This window comes from Lepidochelys olivacea, assembly GCF_965140295.1.
Source record: "Lepidochelys olivacea isolate rLepOli2 genome assembly, chromosome: 3".
Lineage (NCBI taxonomy): Eukaryota > Metazoa > Chordata > Testudines > Cheloniidae > Lepidochelys > Lepidochelys olivacea.
The window spans coordinates 103,859,763-103,883,259 of NC_140413.1; the positions used below are offsets into that span (position 1 = coordinate 103,859,763).

The 23,497-nt window shown below is 42.7% G+C and overlaps 1 protein-coding gene across 2 annotated transcripts in view; it reads right to left on the reverse strand.

Moving 5' to 3' along the window:
* Window positions 1–22,870, reverse strand: part of HBS1L (HBS1 like translational GTPase) — a 132,991-nt gene extending 110,121 nt beyond the window's left edge. The window contains exons 1-3 of one of the 2 annotated variants that reach the window (XM_084623932.1): window positions 22,650–22,797; window positions 16,272–16,337; window positions 14,202–14,339 (exon numbers count right to left, since the gene is read on the reverse strand). In XM_084623932.1, coding sequence (XP_084480058.1) covers window positions 14,202–14,339; window positions 16,272–16,337; window positions 22,650–22,692 — 247 coding nt within the window. In that variant the 5' untranslated portion in view covers window positions 22,693–22,797. Of the gene's footprint in view, window positions 1–14,201; window positions 14,340–16,271; window positions 16,338–22,649 lie in introns of both variants that reach the window. The other variant, XM_084623933.1, reaches the window with a different exon arrangement.
* Between the last annotated feature and the right edge of the window lie 627 nt (window positions 22,871–23,497).

Below are 23,497 nucleotides of genomic sequence, written 5' to 3' on the forward strand. Positions count from 1 at the left end.
AGATTTAAAGCAATACCAGCTTTACATGCTGAGCCAAAACCCACATGACATGTCTCATGACTGTAATGGCAACCATAAGGTCTCTGAGGCTCTTTTTAAGAGAAATTAAATGCACAAAACTAAGATAATACAATATTAGCATCCCACAATAAATATTTTAATGTATCAAGAATCACAGAAAGGCTATATGCTAATAGCTGTGGTTCTTCAGTCACCCTGTGCATTTATACTTGTGGGGGATGGTGCCCTTGCCACCTCAAGAACCCCTCTTGAAAATCCTATCTGTGGGGGCTGAATGATAACCCTTTTTTAGCAAACATTCAGACTCTATAAAGGAGTGCAGCTCCCAGTTGCCTCAGTTCCTTCTCATGAACCACAGAGTCCTATGTGGATAGAGAACTGTTGGGTAAAAGAGAAGGTGGGAGGTAAGGGTGAATGTGCAGAAGCAACTTTCAAAGAATCACTGTTACTGGGAGGATTTTTCTTCAGTGGACCCCTGCACATTCTGACTAGTGGGGGATTAGTGAGTAGTACAGCCCTAGTGGAATGCAGCCTGAAGAGTTCTTAGGAAAAGACTGCAGAACAGCTCTACTAAACCCATCATTAGAGTGTGATGCTAAATTTAAGCAATAGAGTTTACTGAGTTTATAAACAGAACTCCAAATAGCTGTCCTGTAGTGTTCAGCAACTGAGATAAGTCTAAGGCATGTCACAGACTCAGCAGTGGTCTTACTGAGTGAGCCTTAAACCCTGATGGGATGTGGACTGCAGCTATGTTATAACAAAACTGTAGGATCTAATCCTCTGATAATCTCTGGGTGAATATGGCACTTCTCCCCATGCAGGCTAAAACCATCTGTTGAACTGCATAAAGTTTAGTTATTTCCAAATGGAAAGAGAACTCTTTTCACAGTAAATATATGGAAACAAGCTTCACCTCCATTGGCCATGGGCTTAGGGGAAAGAGATAGGAGCAGATGGACTGGTTGATGTGCATGTGTAAAACCACTTTGGGAATTAACGTAGAATGTGACTGGAGGACCAGTGTGTCCTTATTCAGCGGTTCTCAACCTGTGGCCCAATTAGCACACAGCTGCAAACCAGCTCAAGTGCTAAAGGGCAGCCGACAGACCGGGGTCAGCCAGGTTCCCATCAGACCGCTGAGGAGGGGTCCAGGTTGCCCCACTGTCCAGCGGGGACAAGGTCGGGACTGCCAGCCCACCCCTCATGGTGGGGGTCCAGGGCAGCCGCCCGGCCCCGCAAACTCCAGGGTCTGTGTCTGGGGCAGCTGGCCCGCCCCACGTGGCAGGAGTCTGGGGTCCAGGGCAGTCACCCAGTCCTGCAAGCTCTGGTCAGCTCTGGCTGGCCAGGGACAGGTGGTCCGGCAAAGGTCCGGGTGGGAAGGCAGCCAGCCCCAGGCAGCCGGCCCCACACAGCAGAATTCTGGGGTCCAGGCTCAAGGGCAATGCTGCTGCTGACCAGCCACCTGGCCCCTGAAGCTCAGGTAACACATTGTGAATTAAGTTGACAACCACTGCCTTAGGTAATGTGGTATGAGATTAGTCATTAGGATTTGTAATTCTTCACTAGCTCTCCTGATAGAAGTAATAGTCATGAGAAATGCCATTTTATAAAGATAAATGTGTAAGGGTACAATCCCCCCTAGGGCACTGTTTTCCAAACTTTGGAATGCTGGCTTACCTCTTTCGGAAAATGAAACCAACTGTGCCACCTCTGCTACACTGCCATGTGCTGTTAAAGAACTACGTATCTTAAATTTATACATCTTCCGTGAGCTTTACCCTCCAGGCACCATCCATCCTAGGTTAGCGTTTTCCCAGAAAGATTCACATGATAAATAAGGCAGATCCTCTGTTCTTGGGCTTCACAACCTATAAAAGGCCTGTGATGGGGTGTACACTCCACACTCACCCTTAAGGGGTTAATGGAGGCCAGATGGGCCAATTAACCTATTAACTGAAGGCTGAGAGAAAAGCCTTAATTAGAAGAAGCTCATCTGTGCAGGAACTGGCGGAGCCTGTATGAGCCAAGAGGCTGGCAACAGAAGAGGCTGCTGGGAAAGGCTGCAGTCACTCCGTGGGAAAAGGGAAGAGTGTTTGGAGGCTACAGAGACGTGTAGGCTGCAGTTGTTCCCTGGGAGGAGGGAGTGCTGAAGGTGGCAGACCCAAAGATGGAAGGGAGAGCCCGAAGGTTACAAAAGGGCTCAGGGAAATGCAGCAAGGTACAGAGTGAAACAGACCTTGACTGCTGACTAAAGGGTCGCTGAACCGGAACCCAAAGTAGAGGGCGAGCCAGGGTTCCCCAACCAGCCACAGGAGAAGTGGCACCAGCAGGGCAGCATGTAGGAAGACTGCCTGAGCCTGTACGTGGGAAGGCAGAACCCAACCCCCCCGGGAAGGCAGAAGCCAAAATAGTGACCAAGCCAGGGAACTGAGTCACAAAAAGGCTGCAGCAGCTCCTGGAGTGAGAGACAAGCTGCAGACAAAGAGACAGAGACAGAGGCAGAGGGACAGTGTGCAAAATCAGGAAGGGGTGCTGACCTGTTGAACTATTCCCCAGAATGACAAGAACGAAGCACCATACCTGCAGTGAACTGAGCACCCCATCACAAATAAGTAAGTCATATCCATAGGACCACTTCAGCAATTGGACAGGTCCCTGCATAAAATCCTTTCAAAGTCACAAGGACAGAGACAAAGCTGCCCCCAAAGTCAGAGACATCATCCTCTTGGTGACAAGGCAAACATGAATGACGCTCAAATCCCATACTGGATGGCACAGAGACCGTTGCCAGTCCCAAAACGCAGATTAATGTTAAAGGATTTTGAAACTGTTCCAGACCAGAAGATAATGTATCTAGAGAAGCTATAATAATAATGGGGATGCTAATATTTAAAACCTAAGTTCAACAGCAAGGCTCGAGGATGTGGACAGAGTCAAAGAGATGTGGATAACAGAAAAGTCTCCTGGTGGTTCTGGGATCACTGCACAGTAGACTTCAGTGCTGGTGTGGTTGCTCTGGAATATTATCCTTAGAATGGGGCCAGCGTTTTTTTCTGTTTTGAGAGACATTCTCAGTACTAGATAAAGGATCTCTCTTCTCCTTTCTCTTGGCAGAAAAAGTTAAGAGAAATATGGTACAGAGAGATATTAAAAGCATGGTAGCTCACATGGGCTGGGTCATCAGGGCCAGACTTCTGGGTTCAGAGAGGCATCATTTTTTCCAAAGCTCTGATAACAAAGTTGTCCGGAGGCCCTCTGAAGTATCAGGTTTTGTTTGCTTGCTGCCAGAACCAGGTTGAAGAGTCTTAGCAAGGTTCATCAGTGCAAACAACTCAGTGGTTTATTGATCGTCACATTAAATGGAAGAGTAATGGACTTAAAGAAACCTGTGCTCAACCTCACTTAAAGTCTAGTGCTGAAGCAGGATGAAGGCAGATGTCTTCGGCCATTATGTGGTCATGGGCTTCATCACTAAAGACAAACATTATGGGCCCTGGATGGAACCCTGGCCTTCTGGAATCTCAGCCTGTGCATTCAAGTTTTCTCTCATGTCATATAGCCCTGGTCTACACTAGGACTTTAGGTCGAATTTAGCAGCGTTAAATCGATGTAAACCTGCACCCGTCCACACGATGAAGCCCTTTATTTCGACTTAAAGGGCTCTTAAAATCGATTTCCGTACTCCACCCCTGACAAGTGGATTAGCGCTTAAATCGGCCTTGCCGGCTCGAATTTGGGGTACTGTGGACACAATTCAACGGTACTGGCCTCCGGGAGCTATCCCAGAGTGCTCCATTGTGACCGCTCTGGACAGCACTCTCAACTCAGATGCACTGGCCAGGTAGACAGGAAAAGAACTGCGAACTTTTGAATCTCATTTCCTGTTTGGCCACCGTGGCAAGCTGCAGGTGACCATGCGGAGCTCATCAGCAGAGGTGACCATCATGGAGTCCCAGAATCGCAAAAGAGCTCCAGCATGGACTGAACTGGAGGTACGGGATCTGATCGCTGTATGGGGAGAGGAATCCGTGCTATCAGAACTCCGTTCCAGTTTTCGAAATGCCAAAACCTTTGTGAAAATCTCCCAGGGCATGAAGGACAGAGGCCAAAACAGGGACCCGAAGCAGTACCGCATGAAACTTAAGGAGCTGAGGCAAGCCTACCAGAAACCCAGAGAGGCGAACGGCCGCTCCGGGTCAGAGCCCCAAACATGCCACTTCTATGAGCTGCATGCCATTTTAGGGGGTTCAGCCACCACTACCCCAGCCGTGTTGTTTGACTCCTTCAATGGAGATGGAGGCAACACGGAAGCAGGTTTTGGGGACGAAGAAGATGATAATGATGAGGTTGTAGATAGCTCACAGCAAGCAAGCGGAGAAACCGTTTTTCCAGACAGCGAGGAACTGTTTCTCACCCTGGACCTGGAGACAGTACCCCCGAACCCACATAAGGCTGCTTCCCGGACCCGGCAGGCAGAGAAGGGACCTCCGGTGAGTGTACCTTTTAAAATATTATACATGGTTTAAAAGCGAACATGTGAAAGGATTACTTTGCCCTGGCATTCGCGGCTCTCCTGGATGTACTCCCAAAGCCTCTGCAAAAGGTTTCTGGGGAGGACAGCCTTATTGCGTCCTTCACGGTAGGACACTTTACCACTCCAGGCCAGTAACACGTACTCGGGAATCATTGTACAACAAAGCATTTCAGTGTATGTTTGCTGGCGTTCAAACATCATCCGTTCTTTATCCCTCTGTGTTACCCTCAGGAGAGTGAGATATGATTCATGGTCACCTGGTTGAAATAGAGTGCTTTTCTTCAGGGGACATTCAGAGGAGCCCATTCCTGCTGGGCTGTTTACCTGTGGCTGAAGAGAAATGTTCCCTGCTGTTAGCCACGGGGAGGGGGGAGGGTTGAGGGGGTAGCCACACGGTAGGGGGAGGCAAAATGCGACCTTGTAACGAAAGCACATGTGCTATGTATGTAATGTTAACAGCAAGGTTTACCCTGAAAGAGTGTAGCCACTGTTTTATAAAATGTGTCTTTTTAAATACCGCTGTCCCTTTTTTTTTCTCCACCAGCTGCATGTGTTTCAATGATCACAGGATCTTCTCCTTCCCAGAGGCTAGTGAAGATTAGAAAGAAAAAAAAAACACACTCGTGATGAAATGTTCCCTGAGCTCATGCTGTCCTCCCACAGTGACAAAGCACAGACAAATGCGTGGAGGCAAATAATGTCAGAGTGCAAGAAAGCACAAAATGACCCGGAGGAGAGGTGGCAGGCTAAAGAGAGGGCTGAAGCTCAAATGTGGTGGCAGTGTGATGAGAGGAGGCAGGATTCAATGCTGAGGCTGCTGGAGGATCAAACCAGTATGCTCCAGTGTATGGTTGAGCTGCAGCAAAGGCAGCTGGAGCACAGACTGCCACTACAGCCCCTGTGTAACCAACCGCCCTCCTCCCCAAGTTCCATAGCCTCCACACCCAGACGTCCAAGAACGCGGTGGGGGGGGCCACCGGCCAACCAGCCACTCCGCCACAGAGGATTGCCCAAACAAAAGAAGGCTGGCATTCAATAAATTTTAAAGTTGTAAACTTTTGAAGTGCTGTGTGGCATTTTCCTTCCCTCCTCCACCATCCCTCCTGGGCTACCTTGGTAGTCATCCCCCTATTTGTGTGATGAATGAATAAAGAATGCATGAATGTGAAGCAACAATGACTTTATTGCCTCTGCAAGCGGGGACTGAAGGGAGGAGGGGCGGGTGATTAGCTTGCAGGGAAGTAGAGTGAACCAAGGGGCGGCGGGTTTCATGAAGGAGAAACAAACAGAACGTTCACACCGTAGCCTGGCCAGTCATGAAACTGGTTTTCAAAGCTTCTCTGATGCGTACCGCACCCTCCTGTGCTCTTCTAACCACTCTGGTGTCTGGCTGCGCGTAACCAGCAGCCAGGCGATTTGCCTCAACCTCCCACCCCGCCATAAATGTCTCCCCCTTACTCTCACAGATATTGTGGAGCACACAGCAAGCAGTAATAACAGTGGGAATATTGGTTTCGCTGAGGTCTAAGCGAGTCAGTAAACTGCGCCAGCGCGCCTTTAAACGTCCAAATGCACATTCTACCACCATTCTGCACTTGCTCAGCCTGTAGTTGAACAGCTCCTGACTACTGTCCAGGCTGCCTGTGTACGGCTTCATAAGCCATGGCATTAAGGGGTAGGCTGGGTCCCCAAGGATACAGATAGGCATTTCAACATCCCCAACAGTTATTTTCTGGTCTGGGAATAAAGTCCCTTCCTGCAGCTTTTGAAACAGACCAGAGTTCCTGAAGATACAAGCGTCATGTACCTTTCCCGGCCATCCCACGCTGATGTTGGTGAAACGTCCCTTGTGATCCACCAGAGCTTGCAGCACTATTGAAAAGTACCCCTTGCGGTTTATGTACTCTCCGGCTTGGTGCTCCGGTGCCAAGACAGGGATATGGGTTCCGTCTATGGCCCCACAACAGTTAGGGAATCCCATTGCAGTAAAGCCATCCACTATGACCTGCACATTTCCCAGGGTCACTACCCTTGATATCAGCAGATCTTTGATTGCGTGGGCTACTTGCATCACAGCAGCCCCCACAGTAGATTTGCCCACTCCAAATTGATTCCCAACTGACCGGTAGCTGTCTGGCGTTGCAAGCTTCCACAGGGCTATCGCCACTCGCTTCTCAACTGTGAGGGCTGCTCTCATCTTGGTATTCATGCGCTTCAGGGCAGGGGAAAGCAAATCACAAAGTTCCATGAAAGTGCCCTTACGCATGCGAAAGTTGCGCAGCCACTGGGAATCGTCCCAGACCTGCAACACTATGCGGTCCCACCACTCTCTGCTTGTTTCCCGAGCCCAGAATCGGCGTACCACAGCATGAGCCTGCCCCATTAGCACCATGATGCATGCATTGGCAGGGCCCATGCTTTCAGAGAAATCTGTGTCCATGTCCTGATCACTCATGTGACCGCGCTGACGTCGCCTCCTCGCCCGGTATCGCTCTGCCAGGTTCTGGTGCTGCATATACTGCTGGATAATGCGTGTGGTGTTTAATGTGCTCCTAATTGCCAAAGTGAGCTGAGCGGCCTCCATGCTTGCCTTGGTATGGCGTCCGCACAGAAAAAAGGCGCGGAACGATTGTCTGCCGTTGCTCTGACGGAGGGAGGGGCGACTGACGACATGGCTTACAGGGTTGGCTTCAGGGAGCTAAAATCAACAAAGGGGGTGGCTTTACATCAAGGAGTATTTCAGGCAGGACTTCACGGAGGGTTCCAATAAGAAATCGTGCACCTAAGTTATTGTTCTTATTGGAACAAGGAGGTTAGCCTGGCCTCTGATTGATACATGGCTAGATTTACCTTGCTGCTCCTTCTCTGTGAGTGACTGCAGCGTGACCTAGAGGAATGAGTCCCCTAGACGGGGGAGGGGGGGAAGCAAATGAGTACAAAACAAATCTGGTCTATTTCTTGTTTTGATCCACTCCATCTATCTTTTACATCTTTGGCTGGCAACAAACGGTGCAGAAGGACTGCATGCCATCCACATCTCATGGCTGCCCGGCAGAAGATGGTACAATACGACTGCTAGCAATCCGTATCACCTGCCTGCTCACGATAAGACGGTTCAGTAGGACTGAATGCAGGACTAAAGAGAATGACCTGGTCGAGTCACTCCAAATTTAGTCCCTGCGCCCATGTTTGCCCAGGCGCTCCTGGCCGACATGGCCAGGAGCACCTCAGACATGACGAGGACGGCTACTAGTCTTATTGTACCTTCTGCTGCCACAAGGCAATGGGTTGCTGCTACTGTGTAGCAATGCCGTACCATGTCTGCCAGCACCCGGGAGACATAGGGTGACGGTTACCTGAGCAGGCTCCATGCTTGCCGTGGTATGGCGTCTGCACAGGTAACTCAGGAAAAAAGGTGCGAAACAATTGTCTGCCCTTGCTTTCACGGAGGGAGGGAGGGAACGGGGGCCTGACGATATGTACCCAGAACCACCCGCGACAATGTTTTAGCCCCATCAGGGATTGGGATCTCAACCCAGAATTCCAATGGGCAGCGGAGACTGCGGGAACTGTGGGATAGCCACCCACAGTGCAACACTCAGGAAGTCGACGCTAGCCTCGGTACTGTGGAAGCACTCCGCCGAGTTAATGCACTTAGAGCATTTTCTGTGGGGACACACACACTCAAATATAGAAAACCGATTTCTAAAAAACTGACTTCTATAAATTCGACCTGATTTCATAGTGTAGACATACCCATAGAGTCAGAGTTGTCTGTCCAAACAAGCTTGAGTTTAGAGAGCCTTGCAAACCAACGTTACTACAGAGCGGGCCCTCTCAGGCAGATGAGACACCGTGCATGCACATCAGATTTTCCCCCAAAATTGAGGGATATCACAAACCCTTTGGGAGACCAGGTGTAGGACCACTGAGGTTTCAAAGAGACAACTGAGGGGGGAGTATGATAGAGGTCTATAAAATCATGTGTGGAGAAAGTGAATAAGGAAGTGCTATTTACCCCTTCACATAACACAGGGATGAGGGGATACACAATGAAATCAATAGGCAGCAAAGTAACATAAAGAAGGACTTCTTCAGACAATGCACAGTCAACCTGTGGAATTCACTGCCAGGGGATACTGTAAAGGACAAAAGTATAACTGGGTTCAAAAAAGAAAGAATCAGAAAAGTTCATGGATCCATCAATGGCTATTAGCCAAGATGATCAGCAACTCAACCCCTCCACTCAAAGTCCTTAAAATTATGACTGCTGGAAGCAGGGACTGGACAACAGGGGATGGATCACACAATAAATACCCTGTTCTGTTCACTCTCTCTGAAGTTTCTGGCACCAGCCACTGTTGGAAGACATGATCCTGGAACAGATGGACCACTGGTCTAATCAAGTATAGCCATGCTTATATTTTTATGTAAAGTCGTGCAAGTTACACAAAAAAAGCCGAAAACTCTCAAAACTACCAAAAATCCACTACTAACTATAAACACACCCACACCCATGTATATAAAGCTGAGAAGACGTGCTAAGTAAGGGTCTGAAGGTGCGGGCATGGACACAGCAAGGATTTCTGTATACTCTCCACCACAACAGTAAAGAAACTGATGCTGTCAAAGATTACAAGACCAAAGGGATCATTGTGATCATCTAGCCTGAACTCCAGTATAACACAGATCACAAAACCTCCCCAAAATAATTCCTAGAGCATATATTTAAAAATTGTCAGTGATGGAGAATCCACCACAACAGTTGGTAAACTGTTCCAGTGGTTAATTAGGCTCACTGATAAGCCTTATTTCCAGTCTGAATTTATTTAGCTTCAACTTCCAGCCTTACATCATTATACCGATCCTACTAGACTGAAGAGCCCATTATTAAATATTTGCTCCCCATGTAAATACTTACAGACTAATCAAGTCATCCCTTAACCTTCTCTTTGTTAAGCTAAATAATTGAGTTATTTGAGTCTATCACTATAAGGCAGGTTCTCCAATCCTTTAATCATTCTCATGGCTCTTCTTTGAGCCTTCTCCAATTTACCACCTCCTTCCTGAATTGTGGACATCAAAACAGGACACAGTGTTCCAGATGCAGCCACTCTAGTGCCAAATATAGGGGAGATAAAACCTGTTTACTCCTACTCGAGGTTCCCCTTTATGCATCCAAGAATCACATAAGTTCTTTTGGCACAGCACCCCCACATGGGAGCTCATGTTCAGCTGACTATGCACTATGACTTCCAAATCTTTTTCATAATCACTACTTCCCAGGATAGAGTCCCCCATTCTGTAATATGACCTACATTCTTGTTCCTATTTGTATACATTTAGCCATATTAAAACATTTTGTTTTCCTGCACCGTTATCCAAGCGATCCAGATCACTCTTAACCATTGACATGTCCTCTTCATCACTTACCACTCCCCCAATTTGTGTGTCATCTGCAAATCTTATCAGTGATGCTGACAGGTTTTCTACCAGGTCATGGATATAAATGTTAATTAGCTCAGGACCAAGAACCGATGCTGGACACACACATGCTTGATGACAATTACATTTTGAGACCTAACAGTTTGCCAGTTTTTAAACCATTTAAAGTACAAGACTTTAATTTTGTAAGAGACACAAGGTGGGTGAGGTAATATCTTTTATTGGACCAACTTCTGTTCATTAAAGAGGCAAGCTTTTGAGCTCCACAGAGCTCTTCTTCGGGTCTAATTCGGACAATTGGCCCAACAAGAGATATCACCTCATGCACGCTGTAGATTTCATATCCTGGGACTAATATGGCTACAACAACATGGCAAACAACAAACATTAATTTTATATCGTTCTGATTTTTTTAAATCAAAATGTTGTGTGATACCAAGTCAATCACCTTACAGAAGTCTAAATACATTACACTAACACTGTTACCTTTATCAACCAAACTTATCTCATCCAAAAAAGGTATCAAGTTAGTTTGACAGGATCTATTTTCCATAAACCCATGCTGACTGCATTAATTACATTACCCTCGTTTAATTCTTTATTAATCAAGCCCCATATCAGTCACTCCATTATCTTGCCTAGGACTGGTGTCAGGCTGCCAGGCCTATAAATTACCCAGGTCATCCCATTTACCGTTTTTAAATATTGGGACAACATTAGACAACTTCCAGTCTTCTGGAACTTCCCTACTGTTCCAAAACTTACTGAAAAGCAACCTTAACGGTCCAGTGAACTTCTCAGCCAGCTCTTTTGGAACTCTTGGGTACAAGTTATCTGGCCTTTCCGATTTAAACATGTCTAAATTTAGCTTTTGTTTAACATCCTCCTGAGATACTAGTGGAATGGAAAGAATGTTATCGCCATATGTGAGACTATATCTCCCCCTCCCCGCATACAGAACAGAAATATTTATTGAACACTTCTGCCTTTACTGCATTATTATTGATAATTCTACCATTATCATCTAATAATGGATCAATACCATCGTGAGGAGTCTTTTTGTTCCTAACTTTTTTTTAAAAAAAACCTCTTAATGTCCTTAACTCTGCTGACCAAAAATTTCTCCATGTGTCCCTTAGCTTCCCTTATCATTATTCTACAATTTCTAACTTCCAATTTATATTCATTATTATCAACTTCCTCTTTTTATATATATATATATATATATATATATATATAAAAATAATCTTTAAAAAATGTATAGCTCCCTTCACTTCCCCTCTAAACAAGGTCAGTTTTTAAACCAGTACAACCTTCTTCCTCTATTGTGGCTTTTGGGGCATCTAGTAAAGTGTTCTTAAATGATTCCCAGTTCTCATTCACATTTTTCTGATTAAATTCTTCCAGCTAGCTGACTTGCCTCAAAATTGTTTTCAGCTTTGTGAAATTTGCCCTATTAAAGCACCAAATACATATATTACTGGTCTGGCCTTTATTCAGCTTGCACATTATAAATGTGATCAAGTGACAATCAACCATGCTCACTCATACAGTCTCTTATACAAGTGCCAAATGGCATCACTCATGCTACGTCAGAGTCAGTTTTCCACAGGGTTTGTGCAACCAGCGCATTGTTCCCCTTAAATGGAAATGTACAGAGGCTTTCATAAATGATGATACAGTATTCAGAGTAAAGTTAACTTGGAAAGGTTCTACATGCTGACTATTTTATGGTATACATTTAACAAACTACATATTTAACAAGAAAACTAACAATGATACATGTAGTATAATCAATGTGGCTAATTTAACAATGGTGGGGGTCTTTCACAGATCACCAAATCAAACCAGAGAACAGGATGAATTACTCCTTTAACAACTCCTCTGAAACGTGTGGAAAGAAAAACTCTTATAGGAAATTCAATTTGGGAAATATATGCTGGAAGTCTCATGCAGATAGTAATAAAATATCATTAAAATTTCTCAAACTTATTTAAGATGGTTTTCTAACACAAAAAGTATTGCACCCATATAAGAACTATTTTGGACCTCATTATGGTGAATAAAGCTGAATTAATCACTGGACTCAGAGTTTGTGGTTGACTAGTGATCACTTATCATGACCTGATTATATTACGGGCAAAAAGAGGATGGTTCCAACCAGTAAGATATATACTTGGTACTTCAAAAGTGCTAAGTTCCCAATGCTGAGAACAATTATGAACAAAATTGGTTGGGAGGAAAATTCAGAAAGAAAAATGTCAATGAAAATTGTGAGTTCTTTAAGAAGAGTTTATTAGATGACCAAAAAGTTACAATTCTACTATCAAAAGAGAGGACAACTGTGGCTAAAACCTATCCTGGTTTAGTGCCCAAGTGCAGGCAGTAATTGGAAATGAAAAAGCAATTTATAACACATGAAAAATAGATAGCAATCGATAAAAATTAGAAGTTAAAAGTGCTGAAAATTGATAAGGGAAGCTGAAGGCAACAGGGAAAAATATATGGTTGGCAGAACTACGGACAATAAAAAGGTGGAGGTTTTATTTTTTGTTTTGTTTTATTTTAAGTATGTAAGCAACATAAGTAATCCTAATAATGGAATAAGTCCATTACTTGATGGAGATGGCAAAATTCTTAATCAGGATGCAGACAAAGCAGGGCGTTCAATTAATCTTTCTGGTCTGCATTTGAAAAGAAAACAGGATAATGAATTCATAACACATAAGGATGATGAAGTACCTTCCAGTCCCTTAGTAACCAAGGAGGACACAAAACCTCATTTACCAAGGATAAACATATTTAAACCAGGAGGCCCAGATAACTTGCACCCAAAAGTCCAAAAGAGTTGGCTCGGAAGACCTCTGGCCTGCCGATGTTAATTTTTAATGTATCTTGTAATACCGAATAAATTCCAAAAGACTTGAAGAGTACTAATGTAGTGCCATTATTCAAAAAAAAGGGCAAGTGAGATAACCTGGACAATGGCCCTATTAGACTGACATAAATCCCAGGCAAAGTAATGAAAAGCTGATACAAGATTCAATTAATAACGAATTAAAGGATAGAAATATAGCTAATGCCAGTAAACATGGCATAAAAGAAAAAAGGTCAAAAAATCTGATTTCATTCTTTGATGAAATTACAAGTTTGGTTGATAAAGGTAACTCTGAAGACAGATGTAATATACTTACACTTTTGTATGACATTTAACTTCATACCACACAACCTTCCAATTAAAAAATTAGCACTATATAATATCAGTAAAGCACACACAAAATGGATTAAAAACTGGCTGACAGATCTCACAAAGTTTACAACAGGGAATTATCATTGAATGAGAATATTTCTAAAGGGGGTCCAGAGGAATCGGTACGAGACTTTAGTCCACATTTTCATCAGTGACCTGGAAGTAAATATAAAAACACTACTGACAAAACTTGCCTGTGACCACAAAGATTGGCAGAGTAGTAAATAATGACCAGGACAAGGCAGTCACAGAGAGAGATCTGTATCTCTTGGTAAACTGGAGCCATTCAAACAAAATGCATTTTAATACAGCAAAATGAAAGTTATACGGTCAGGAAACAAGGAATTCAGGCCATATCTAAAGAATGGGTGGGGTGTCTGTATTCTAGAAAGCTATAACTCTCAAAAGGATTTAAGAGTCATAGTGGCCAAGCAATTCAACAGGAGTTTCCAGTGCAAAGCTGTGGCTAGAAGGACCAATGCAATCCTTGGATAAACAGGGAAGTTGTAAGAAAGAGTGGGGAGGCAATTTTACCTCTGTATGACATTTGTGAAACCAATACTGGAATATTGTACCCAGTTCTGGTGTCCACAAAAAAGAAGTAGCGGTGACTTGATTATAATATATAAAGTACCTTCACAAGGACAAAATACTGAGTACACTAAAGGACTCTTTAATCTAGCGGAGAAAGACATAAGATTCAAAAGCTAGAAATTGAAGCCTTCTAGAGATTATTTTTGAATGTATTATTAGATATGACCATTCCTTAGAATTTATGGGTGTTCTACTATTTGGCCCCCAAATGGTGGGCAGTTTGATAAAGTCAGTTAGTAATAAAAGTTGGTTAGCAACAAAAGATAATTCAATATAAGAGGATTTCAACAAAGGGCTTTAAATCACAGAAGAATGAAAACATGACTGAACTGATTAACTGTTCTTAACAATTACCTTGATCAACTCCAGTTAGCTGATGATTGGATGTAATATTCTTGGCAGGTTCTTGCACATCTTCATAGCCATACTCTTCTTCTAATCGCTCAGCAAATGCTGAGGGTTTGTCACGTCTTGAGTAAATAAACTGAGCAGCTACAACAACCAGGAGCAGAACATTAAGAATAGTTTCCCTTCAAACAAGTATCCCATTGTTTGAATACAAAAGCTAGCTAAAGAAAATACATACTGATGGTAGCCTGCATTAATTAATCTGGAAAAAAGAATCTCATTTTGTAATTATTAGCCTCGAGGACTGCACTGGGCAAAGGAAAGTCCATACTTAAATACTGTGGATGGCCCCCTTACACCAAAAGAGGAGAGACCCTATGGAGAAGTCAATATCCATGTACCTTTTAATATAACGCACAATTCTACCCAGTTCAGTATTCTGTAACAAAAATATCAAGTTTATGAAGACTTTCAAAGGCAAAAAAAAATTTTAGACCAAGAGTTCTCAAGTATTTTTACTTAGGACTCAACTTATAACTTTATGACCCCAAATCTCAAAAACCTTTGCACTATTTCAGCTTTAAAAAAAGCACATTAGCCATAATTAGTTTGTTTTAAAGTCCAGTGTGGTGTAGGGTTAAAGTAGCTTTTACTAGTTTCTATCTATTCATAACAAAGTTTATTCAATTAATTCAGCCCATTTTTCTGTTCTTGAGCTTTAATTTTTACAAAAACAGGCCATGATTCAAAGTACTTTAGCATATGTTTAAAATTTAAACACATGCATAAATCCCACCCCTAATAAGCGAAGCACCTAAATCATATGCTTAAATGCTTTGCTGAATCCTGGCCCTAGTCATTATTCATAATTTTCAAAGTTTATGTAAAGAAATTTCAGACTAGGAGTCGTCTGTGAACATTCACTACAACTATTTGCTATATTTTATTTCTGGTGTGTGAGCAGATTTCTTGAAACATTTGGTTTTGTTTCTACTTTGTCCCTGGATGGCTAAAGCTTTTTAAATGAGAAAAGCAAGCCTTGTCCACACACAAATATTCTAGCTTCCATGCAAAAACAAGAGTTCAGTGACTCCTCAAACTTTGCTATAATAATAAATAATAATAATTTCTACAAATGATCACGAGTAGCAAAAACACACACCATACAGACATGGTCAAAGAACACAGCTATTCATTATTTGACCAAGTGGTCCCATACACCATAATGTAAAATTCACAAAACGCCAACTTTTATTGTGAACAAATACAAATTTGATAATCTCATCTTTTAAGAAGTTATAGTTTTAGCAAATGTTTCTTAAATGCACATCACCCAATAGTTTATATTCAATCATCTTAGTTGCTGCTATCTTGCAAAGCTATCTTTCTAGATGTAACCAGCATTAGGCACTTTTTAAATAAAACGTTACTGTTGAAAGATTTTGTAGGGAATCAGGTGCACACAAGCCTCAGCACAGCTATGCAACCCACTTGTTTAAAAAGAGAATACATCTAGAGTGTCTTTTCATTTGTTTGTTTGTTTGTTTACAAGGTGAGAGGACCTCCTCACTCCTTACAAAAAGGACAAAAAAAACCCCACCAGCAAAGTTTAAAAATGAACACGAAGCAATTTAATTTTAAATAGGGGAACATGACCAAAAATATTGTAAATACATACCTATGTCTGCAACTGCTTACTATAGAATAAAGAGTAACCAGACTGACAAATGACTATATTTTTAAAGGTATTCAGTTGCCTAAACAAGAAGATGTGTGTCTAGTGGGATTTTCAGAAGTGCCTAGGACCCTAATTCCAACTGATTTCAATAGCAGTAATGCACCTAACTACTTTTAAAAATCTGGTCCAAATAGCTTTGTTCTGGAAATAAATGTATGTTTTTGCAACTGCTGCTCCAATCACATTCCAAATATAGCACTACTCAGCCAGCCTTGCCTTCGTTGACTTCTCAGTTCTTTTACCCATCAGAAAGTCCCAATATTCTGTATAATTTTTTATCATCTATATTTGTTCAAATTTCTCCAAATGAGACTTGCATAGACAAACATTGAACTAACCTGTTGAAGGGGAAATACAACAATCATCCTCTACTGATTGGCCATAAAGATCATCATCTTCAAAATCTAAGAGGCAGAAACAGTAAGAATTAATCTGCATATAATTTATTTTTAAATATTTAACAAGTACGGAGTGTTTAAAAGCAATTTCTTAAATATTTTTAAAAACCCTCTCCCCAATTACACAATAATTATTCCACTTTAGTATTTCTAAGGTTCATCAATAAAAAGTGTCTTTTAATCAGCTATAAGTAAGAACAGTAATACATGTATTGTTAATATTCAATAGGCTATGTATAGGACAGTGAAAAAAATTCAAGAACCTTCTAATTCTTTTCTGCACCCCTCTAACATGGAACCTAAGCAAATCATGGGACTGTCTGTATAATCAGCCTATTTCCTACTAGAATATTTAACTTCAAGGATAAATTTATAAAACCACATACCTAAAGTACTTTCACGTGCACTGAGCATTCAGACACGCAGGATGGTTTAGTATAAGATACTACAATAGAACACACTTACACAAAAGAAAATGTAACTACAACTGTACTTCTATTACTGTAATATATTATATAACATAGTACATAATAGAGAAGGGCTACTAGGATGATCCGAGGAATGGAAAACTTGTCTTATGAAAGGAAACTCAAGGAGCTTGGCTTGTTTAGCCTAACCAAAAGAAAGTTGAGGGGAGATATGATTGCTCTCTATAAATATATCAGAGGGATACATACCAGAGAGGGAGAGGAATTATTTAAGCTCGGTACCAGTGTGGACACAAGAACAAATGGATATAAACTGGCCATCGGGAAGTTTAGACTTGAAATTAAACGAAGGTTTCTAACCATCAGAGGAGCGAAGTTCTGGAATAGCCTTCCAAGGGAAGCAGTAGGGGCAAAAGACCTATCTGGCTTCAAGATTAAACTCGATAAGTTTATAGAGGAGATGGTATGATGGGTAACATGATTTTGCCAATTAATTGATCTTTATTCATGGTAAACAGGCCCAATGGCCTGCGATGGGATGTTAGATGGGGTGGGATCTGAGTTCCTACAGAGAATTCTTTCCTGGGTATCTGGCTGGTGTTTAGCTCAGGGTTTAGCTGATCGCCATACTTGGAGTCGGGAAGAAATTTTCCTCCAGGGCAGATTGGAAGAAGCCCTTGGGGGGGGTTTCGCCTTCCTCTGTAGCTTGGGGCATGGGTCACTTGCTGGAGGATTCCCTGCACCTTGAAGTCTTTAAACCATGATCTGAGGACTTCAATAGCTCAGACATAGGTGAGAGGTTTATTGCAGGAGAGGGTGGGTGAGATTCTGTGGCCTGCATTGTGCAGGAAGTCAGACTCGATGATCATAATGGTCCCTTCTGACCTTAATGTCTATGAGTCTATAACAGAAAATTATACTAAATGCAATTATTTCAGCCAAAAAGCAAGGATCCTGTACCATTATTGAAATATAATATACATTTTCCCAACCAGGAATTTCTCTGCACTCAACAAATTGATTGGTCTAACCTGCAGGGTTTGAAAGATTTCCCCGATATTTTCTAGCAAGGTGAAGAACACCAGTGTTGCCATCCCCCAGCTATTCACAACCTTGCATATTAAAACATTAAAACAAAACAAAAAAAAAAGTAACTATGGCACTATCAACTTCCTATTTTGGGAAACTTTAGCAATTGTAGTTTACTCTCTTTCCTGTATTAATGTTATACTTTGTTTCTCTTTCCTACCTTCACTACACTTTTTCTTTTCTCTTGTAGATTGTTCTCTTTCTGATATGTTAAGTGTGATGTTCCCTCATATCCTTTTTACTCTCTCCATCCATTTACATATTTTCTCTCTTTTTTCTCTTTACACTGTGGTCTGTTCTACAACTTCTCCCCTATATTTCTGTGTCTCTCTCCTTCTCCCACTCTCATTTAAAAAAAATGACTATCAGTTCTGCATTTTTTTAAATTTATCGTCCCCTTATATTACAGTTATTCCAAGAATAAGAACTTTGCTGACTTTTAGAGAAGGAATGGAAAACATTTAGCACTGAGTAAGTGTCCTTCTAGCAATGTGATTGCTCATGTTTTTTGTAGATTTTCCTTCTATTTCCTTTTAAATATGAATTACAATGTCATTAAGTAATAACCATATCCTCAGTTGAATAAACTCTTTGGCCTCCTTGGGAAGAAGCATGATCTATTTTGAAGGAAGGAGCATAAGATTGAGAGCCACAATGTCCTGGCTCTTTCAATGACTGTTCCATCTCTTGCCTCACTTCTCCATCTATAAAATAGGAAAATACTATAAGAGTACTGAGAAGATTAACAGAGCAGCTGTATGGACATGTAAAGCTATGTAAAGATAATATTAATTATTTCTAATAAATATGTCTATGTTTATTCAGATCAGGATATGGCTCTCAAAGCTCATTAAAAGGAAGCAAATGATACCAATAATACGGAAAAGAAACTTATTTTCAAGGCTTAGTATTTACAGATACATAGTGAACATAAAGAATAAAATATATACTAAAATATTGTTTAAAAAACACTAGTACACACTCAACCGTTTAAAATATATATAATTTGTTTTAAAAAGTCATGAAGAATGAAGTAGCTAGCATGCTAACAAAACTATGCACACTCCTTAATAACAGCTTCTACACCAAAGCAAATGTTGTACCCTTCTCTACAAAAGGCACTCACATCGATCTGGGGAATTAAAGGCTTATTGCTCTGACTACTTGATGTGACATGGACAAATCAGGTTCTGTAAAGAATAATCATACCTCTATTAGAATTCTTTGGATATGTCAATAAGCCAGTGAATAATGGAGAACAGGCTGTCATAATTATTTGGACTTTCATTAACCATTTGACAAAGTTCCTCACAAGCAGTTGCTAAGGAAACTAAATAGCAGCCATAGGGTGAAAAGTAAAGTACTGCCACGGATTGGAAACTAGTTAATGGGGGCGGGGGGAGATCATTTTTCAACATGGTCAGAAACTAACAGTGAAGTGTCCCATGGTTCCACACTAGGACTGGTGTTTATTAATATATTTCCTATTAATCTGGAAAGGGGGCTGAGCAGTGATGTGGGAAATTTTGCAGATGAAACAAAATTATTGAATTAGCCACGAGGAGAGCAAATCATGATGAAATTCAAACAAAATGAACAAATACACACTGATAAGTGCAATTCCAGTGTTGACAAATGCAAGGTAACACACATTGCAAATAATAATTTGAATCACTCACACTCCTTACTGGGTCCTAAATTAACTGTAACTTGATAGGGAAAAAAAGACTAGGTACAGGCATAAATATACTGGCATATGAAGAGAAAGGAGTTACCTTACAAGTGGAGAACGAGTGTTGACTAGGCCAATTCAGTCACAGTGGATGTGGTCCATCCCAACAATTGATGAGGAGGTGTCCATACCAAGAGAAGGAAAATGAAAATTACAGATACAGGCAATTTTCCCTCTCTTGGTATTGATACCGCCTCATCAGTTATTGGGAGTGGATCACATCCACCAACACTGAACTGGCCTAGTCATCACTGGTTCTCCATTTGTAAGATAACTCCCTTCTCTTCATGTGCTAGTATATTTATGCCTGTACCTGTAATTTTCACTCCATGCATCTGAAGAAGTGGGTTTTTTACCCACGAGAGCTTATGCCCAAATAAATTTGTTAGTCTTCAAGGTGCCACCGGACTCCAACTAGACAGATGGACCACTGGTTTGATCTCTTATGGTAATTCTTGAGTTCCCATCCCCAAACCAGCAACAGGTATATTTAAATTTACATAAATACATGATTTAAACCACAATTGCATTACAACAAAAAACAACATCGCTCTTCTCTTTGGACATTACGAGATTTATTCATAAATAAGTGGGGCAATTACTACTATATTCATTTTTACCCATTTGAAAATAGCTCCCTCTCCTTTTGTATTTATGATTTCTAATTTTTGAAAAAGGTAAAGGAAGAACATCAGAATTATTAAAAAGAAAGCCTGCCCCCAAGAACTCATACTGCATCAAGTGAGCACAAGAGTAGTTTGATTTTGCACTGGGAAGAAGATGGATTTTCTTCTTTTGTTTTCTCCTAAAAATTTTCCACATTCAATGCAGCTTCAGCAGAGGCAGCAATGATGGGCAAGCTAGTGTAGAGAAAGGGCCAACACCTTCCTGTGATTTAGCCATGGAGTCATTCAGATATGTACTAGGACTCAACCATGACTACTCCCGGTGGAACTGAACCAGCAGCAAATTTTAAGACAGAAATACAGTAAATATACATATTCGATGTATAAATGGTCTTTCCTGTCCCTAATTTCCATGATGAATAATCATCAGTACTGGAATGCAAAAGATTTAATATGGCCAGTCCAGCAATAGAAGTGATTTTTTTAAATTTACCTACACAAAAATACAAAATTACATCATCTACGCAAAAAGTAAACTCACAGCAAAACCCTAACTATGCTACAGGTAGCATGTCCCCATAATATGAGTCTCTGGGTGTGTATATATGTACGTATGTGAACGCATGTATACATACAAACACACACCCAAAACTAACAAATTTGGATACAACAGAATTTGTAGACCAAGTTTCTGATGTACATAATAAGATGTTCATTATACACATATAGCAATTAAAGACTGCAATCCAGCAAACACTTATGCAAGTAACTTTAGATGTGTGAGTACTGTAGTCTTAAGGAAAAGGATTACTCATGTGTAAAGATATCCATGTGTGTTTCCAGGATTGGGACCCAAGTGTTTAACAGGAAAACTGAAAACCACTTAAAAGTAGGGACATTTGTAGAGTTTAGCCCAAGGGTTCTCAAACTGGGGGTCAGGACCCCTCAGGGAGTTGCAAGGTTATTGTACGGGGGGGATTGCAAGCTGTCAGCCTCCACCCCAAACCCTGCTTTGCCTCCAGCATTTATAATGGTGTTAAATATATTGTGTTTTTAATTTATAGGGGGGGGGGAGGGTTGCACTCAGAGGTTTGCTATGTGAAAGGGGTCACCAGTACAAAAGTTTCAGAACCACTGGTTTAGCCCCATCACAGACTAGGTGAAACTGAGTTAATCTCCAAGAGGTGAAACAATCAAGCAGAGAAATCTCCAAGCAAGTCTTAAGGTTTGTCTATATTAGGTTAATTTGCATTCCTAATGTAGATGCGTTGGATTGATGTAGTGTCACTTTCATTGGTGTAGCTTACTCCAATAAGCTATAAACGCCACTAGTGCAAACCTCATTTTACACCAGTGAAACAACTACACTGAGGAGGCTGAAACACTATAGCTGCTCTACTGAAAAATAAGGAAAAGATTTTAGTGACTGCATGATCTGAAACTCTTATTTTCATAATATAGTTTGAGAGTGAACAGATACAAATTAGACCCGAATTGCAGCAGGGAGCTACAGAACCTGATTAAAGAGAAGTGCAAATCATTATTTAAAATCACTGGTATAGTTACACGAGTATATGAGCACCTAATATAAACTGCAGTGTAGGTAAATGGGATAGTATACCAAAGAAAGCTGCACTAACGAAGGTGTTCGTAAGAATATAGTTATATGAAGGCAAATTTAAAATACACAGAGCCTTAAATACTCCCATCTTAAGACAAGTTGTCTGGAAACGAAATGCTTTATTACATGCCCTGCAAATTCCCTTTCAGGGACCTGCATGTCCTCCCCAAGAGATTAGGGACATCAACCAAACTTAAAACACAGAGGAAGGCAACTAACACCACCTTGATGTTTCAAGTGGCTGTGATGGCATAAATTGTTCCGGGAGACACACTGAACACTCAGTGCACAGCCAGGTTAGGTGAAAATAAGCTTGTCGTAAGTTTTAAGGTAACACTATCCACTTGAAACGTAGCCTGTTCCAAACAGAGCTGAAAGTTGTGAGGTACTACACCCGCCCTGTCCTCCCCCTGCCAATTTCTGTGCTTTTAAAATGCGTTTTTACTTTTTAAATATTTCTCTCTCCCGTGCCATGCTGTGAAAGTCCCACACAGCGATGGAAACGGGTGAACTGGTTTCCACAAGGGAGAGAATTCGACTGAGCACACCCACACTGCTGCCAAATGCGCTCCCTAAACAATCCCTGGAAGTTAGAGGAAAAATAGCCCCCTCCCACTCCCCCGGGGCCTAGCACCTCCCCATACACTCCACTCCTGTTCCCGGGGCCTAGCCCCGTCCATGGTCTGGCGCACACACAACACCCCCCTTCCCTCCCTGCGAGGCCGCCTGGGAGACGTGTTAATGCCGCTGGTGCTTCCTGCCGGGGAGTGGGGGGGGTACTGGTAGGGACCGGGGATGTGAAAGGCGGAGGCTTCTCACTACCTTCGTCGTAGTTATAGCCTCGGACGTTCCTGTGCCGGGCCATGGCGGCGGCAGCGACGTCGCTCACACTCGGTGGCGTTGGCGGCCGCAGCCCTAGGCCGCCATCTTGGTCTCCGCCTGGCCTCTACGAATCGCTGTGCGCACGCGCGGAACAGCCCCCCTCCCGGACGTTTTGTATGCGCATGCGCACTCCCTCGCCAACTGCCCAGCCGGAGGAGCTGCTCTGAGTGCGAGTTTTCCCTTGCCCAGAGCCGCGTCAGCTCCCCCTCCCACTTCCCCCCGGCTCGTCCAGCCTGGCCCCGCCCTGCGGCCAACGCAGCCCGCCTGGCAGCACCGCCCAGTCTGTGCCCCGCCGTCCCCGACACGTGCACACCCTGCCAAACCCGAATTACGTCACCCCCCACGCGCACCCCCCCCCGCCATCTGCGCTGCGAATAACCGCCCCAGAGCGCCGCTCACCCGCGCCCCCTCAGAACCCGTCGCGGTCCCTGCGCACCTCCCCCCGCGCCAGTCACTCCATCCACGGCCCTGACTGCGCTGTCCCCCACCTAGCCCGTCCCTGGCCTACCCCCCCACACAGACCAGGCCATCCCCGATCCCATGTACCAGCCGCACTGCCCCTTCCACACACACTGCACCCTGCCCTTCTTCCCGGTGTACACCGCCCCCCCCCCCCCGAACTCCCCAAGCTGAGCCACTGCCCAGTCAAAATTGCCCTGACACCCAGATCAACAGGCCCCGAGCGGCAAATATAATTCATATAATTATAATTGGTTTGTATAATTTTTGGTGGTGCCCAGAACAGGTCCAAGTCCTGCCCCCCTCCCTCTGACCGCACTTGCCTAAGG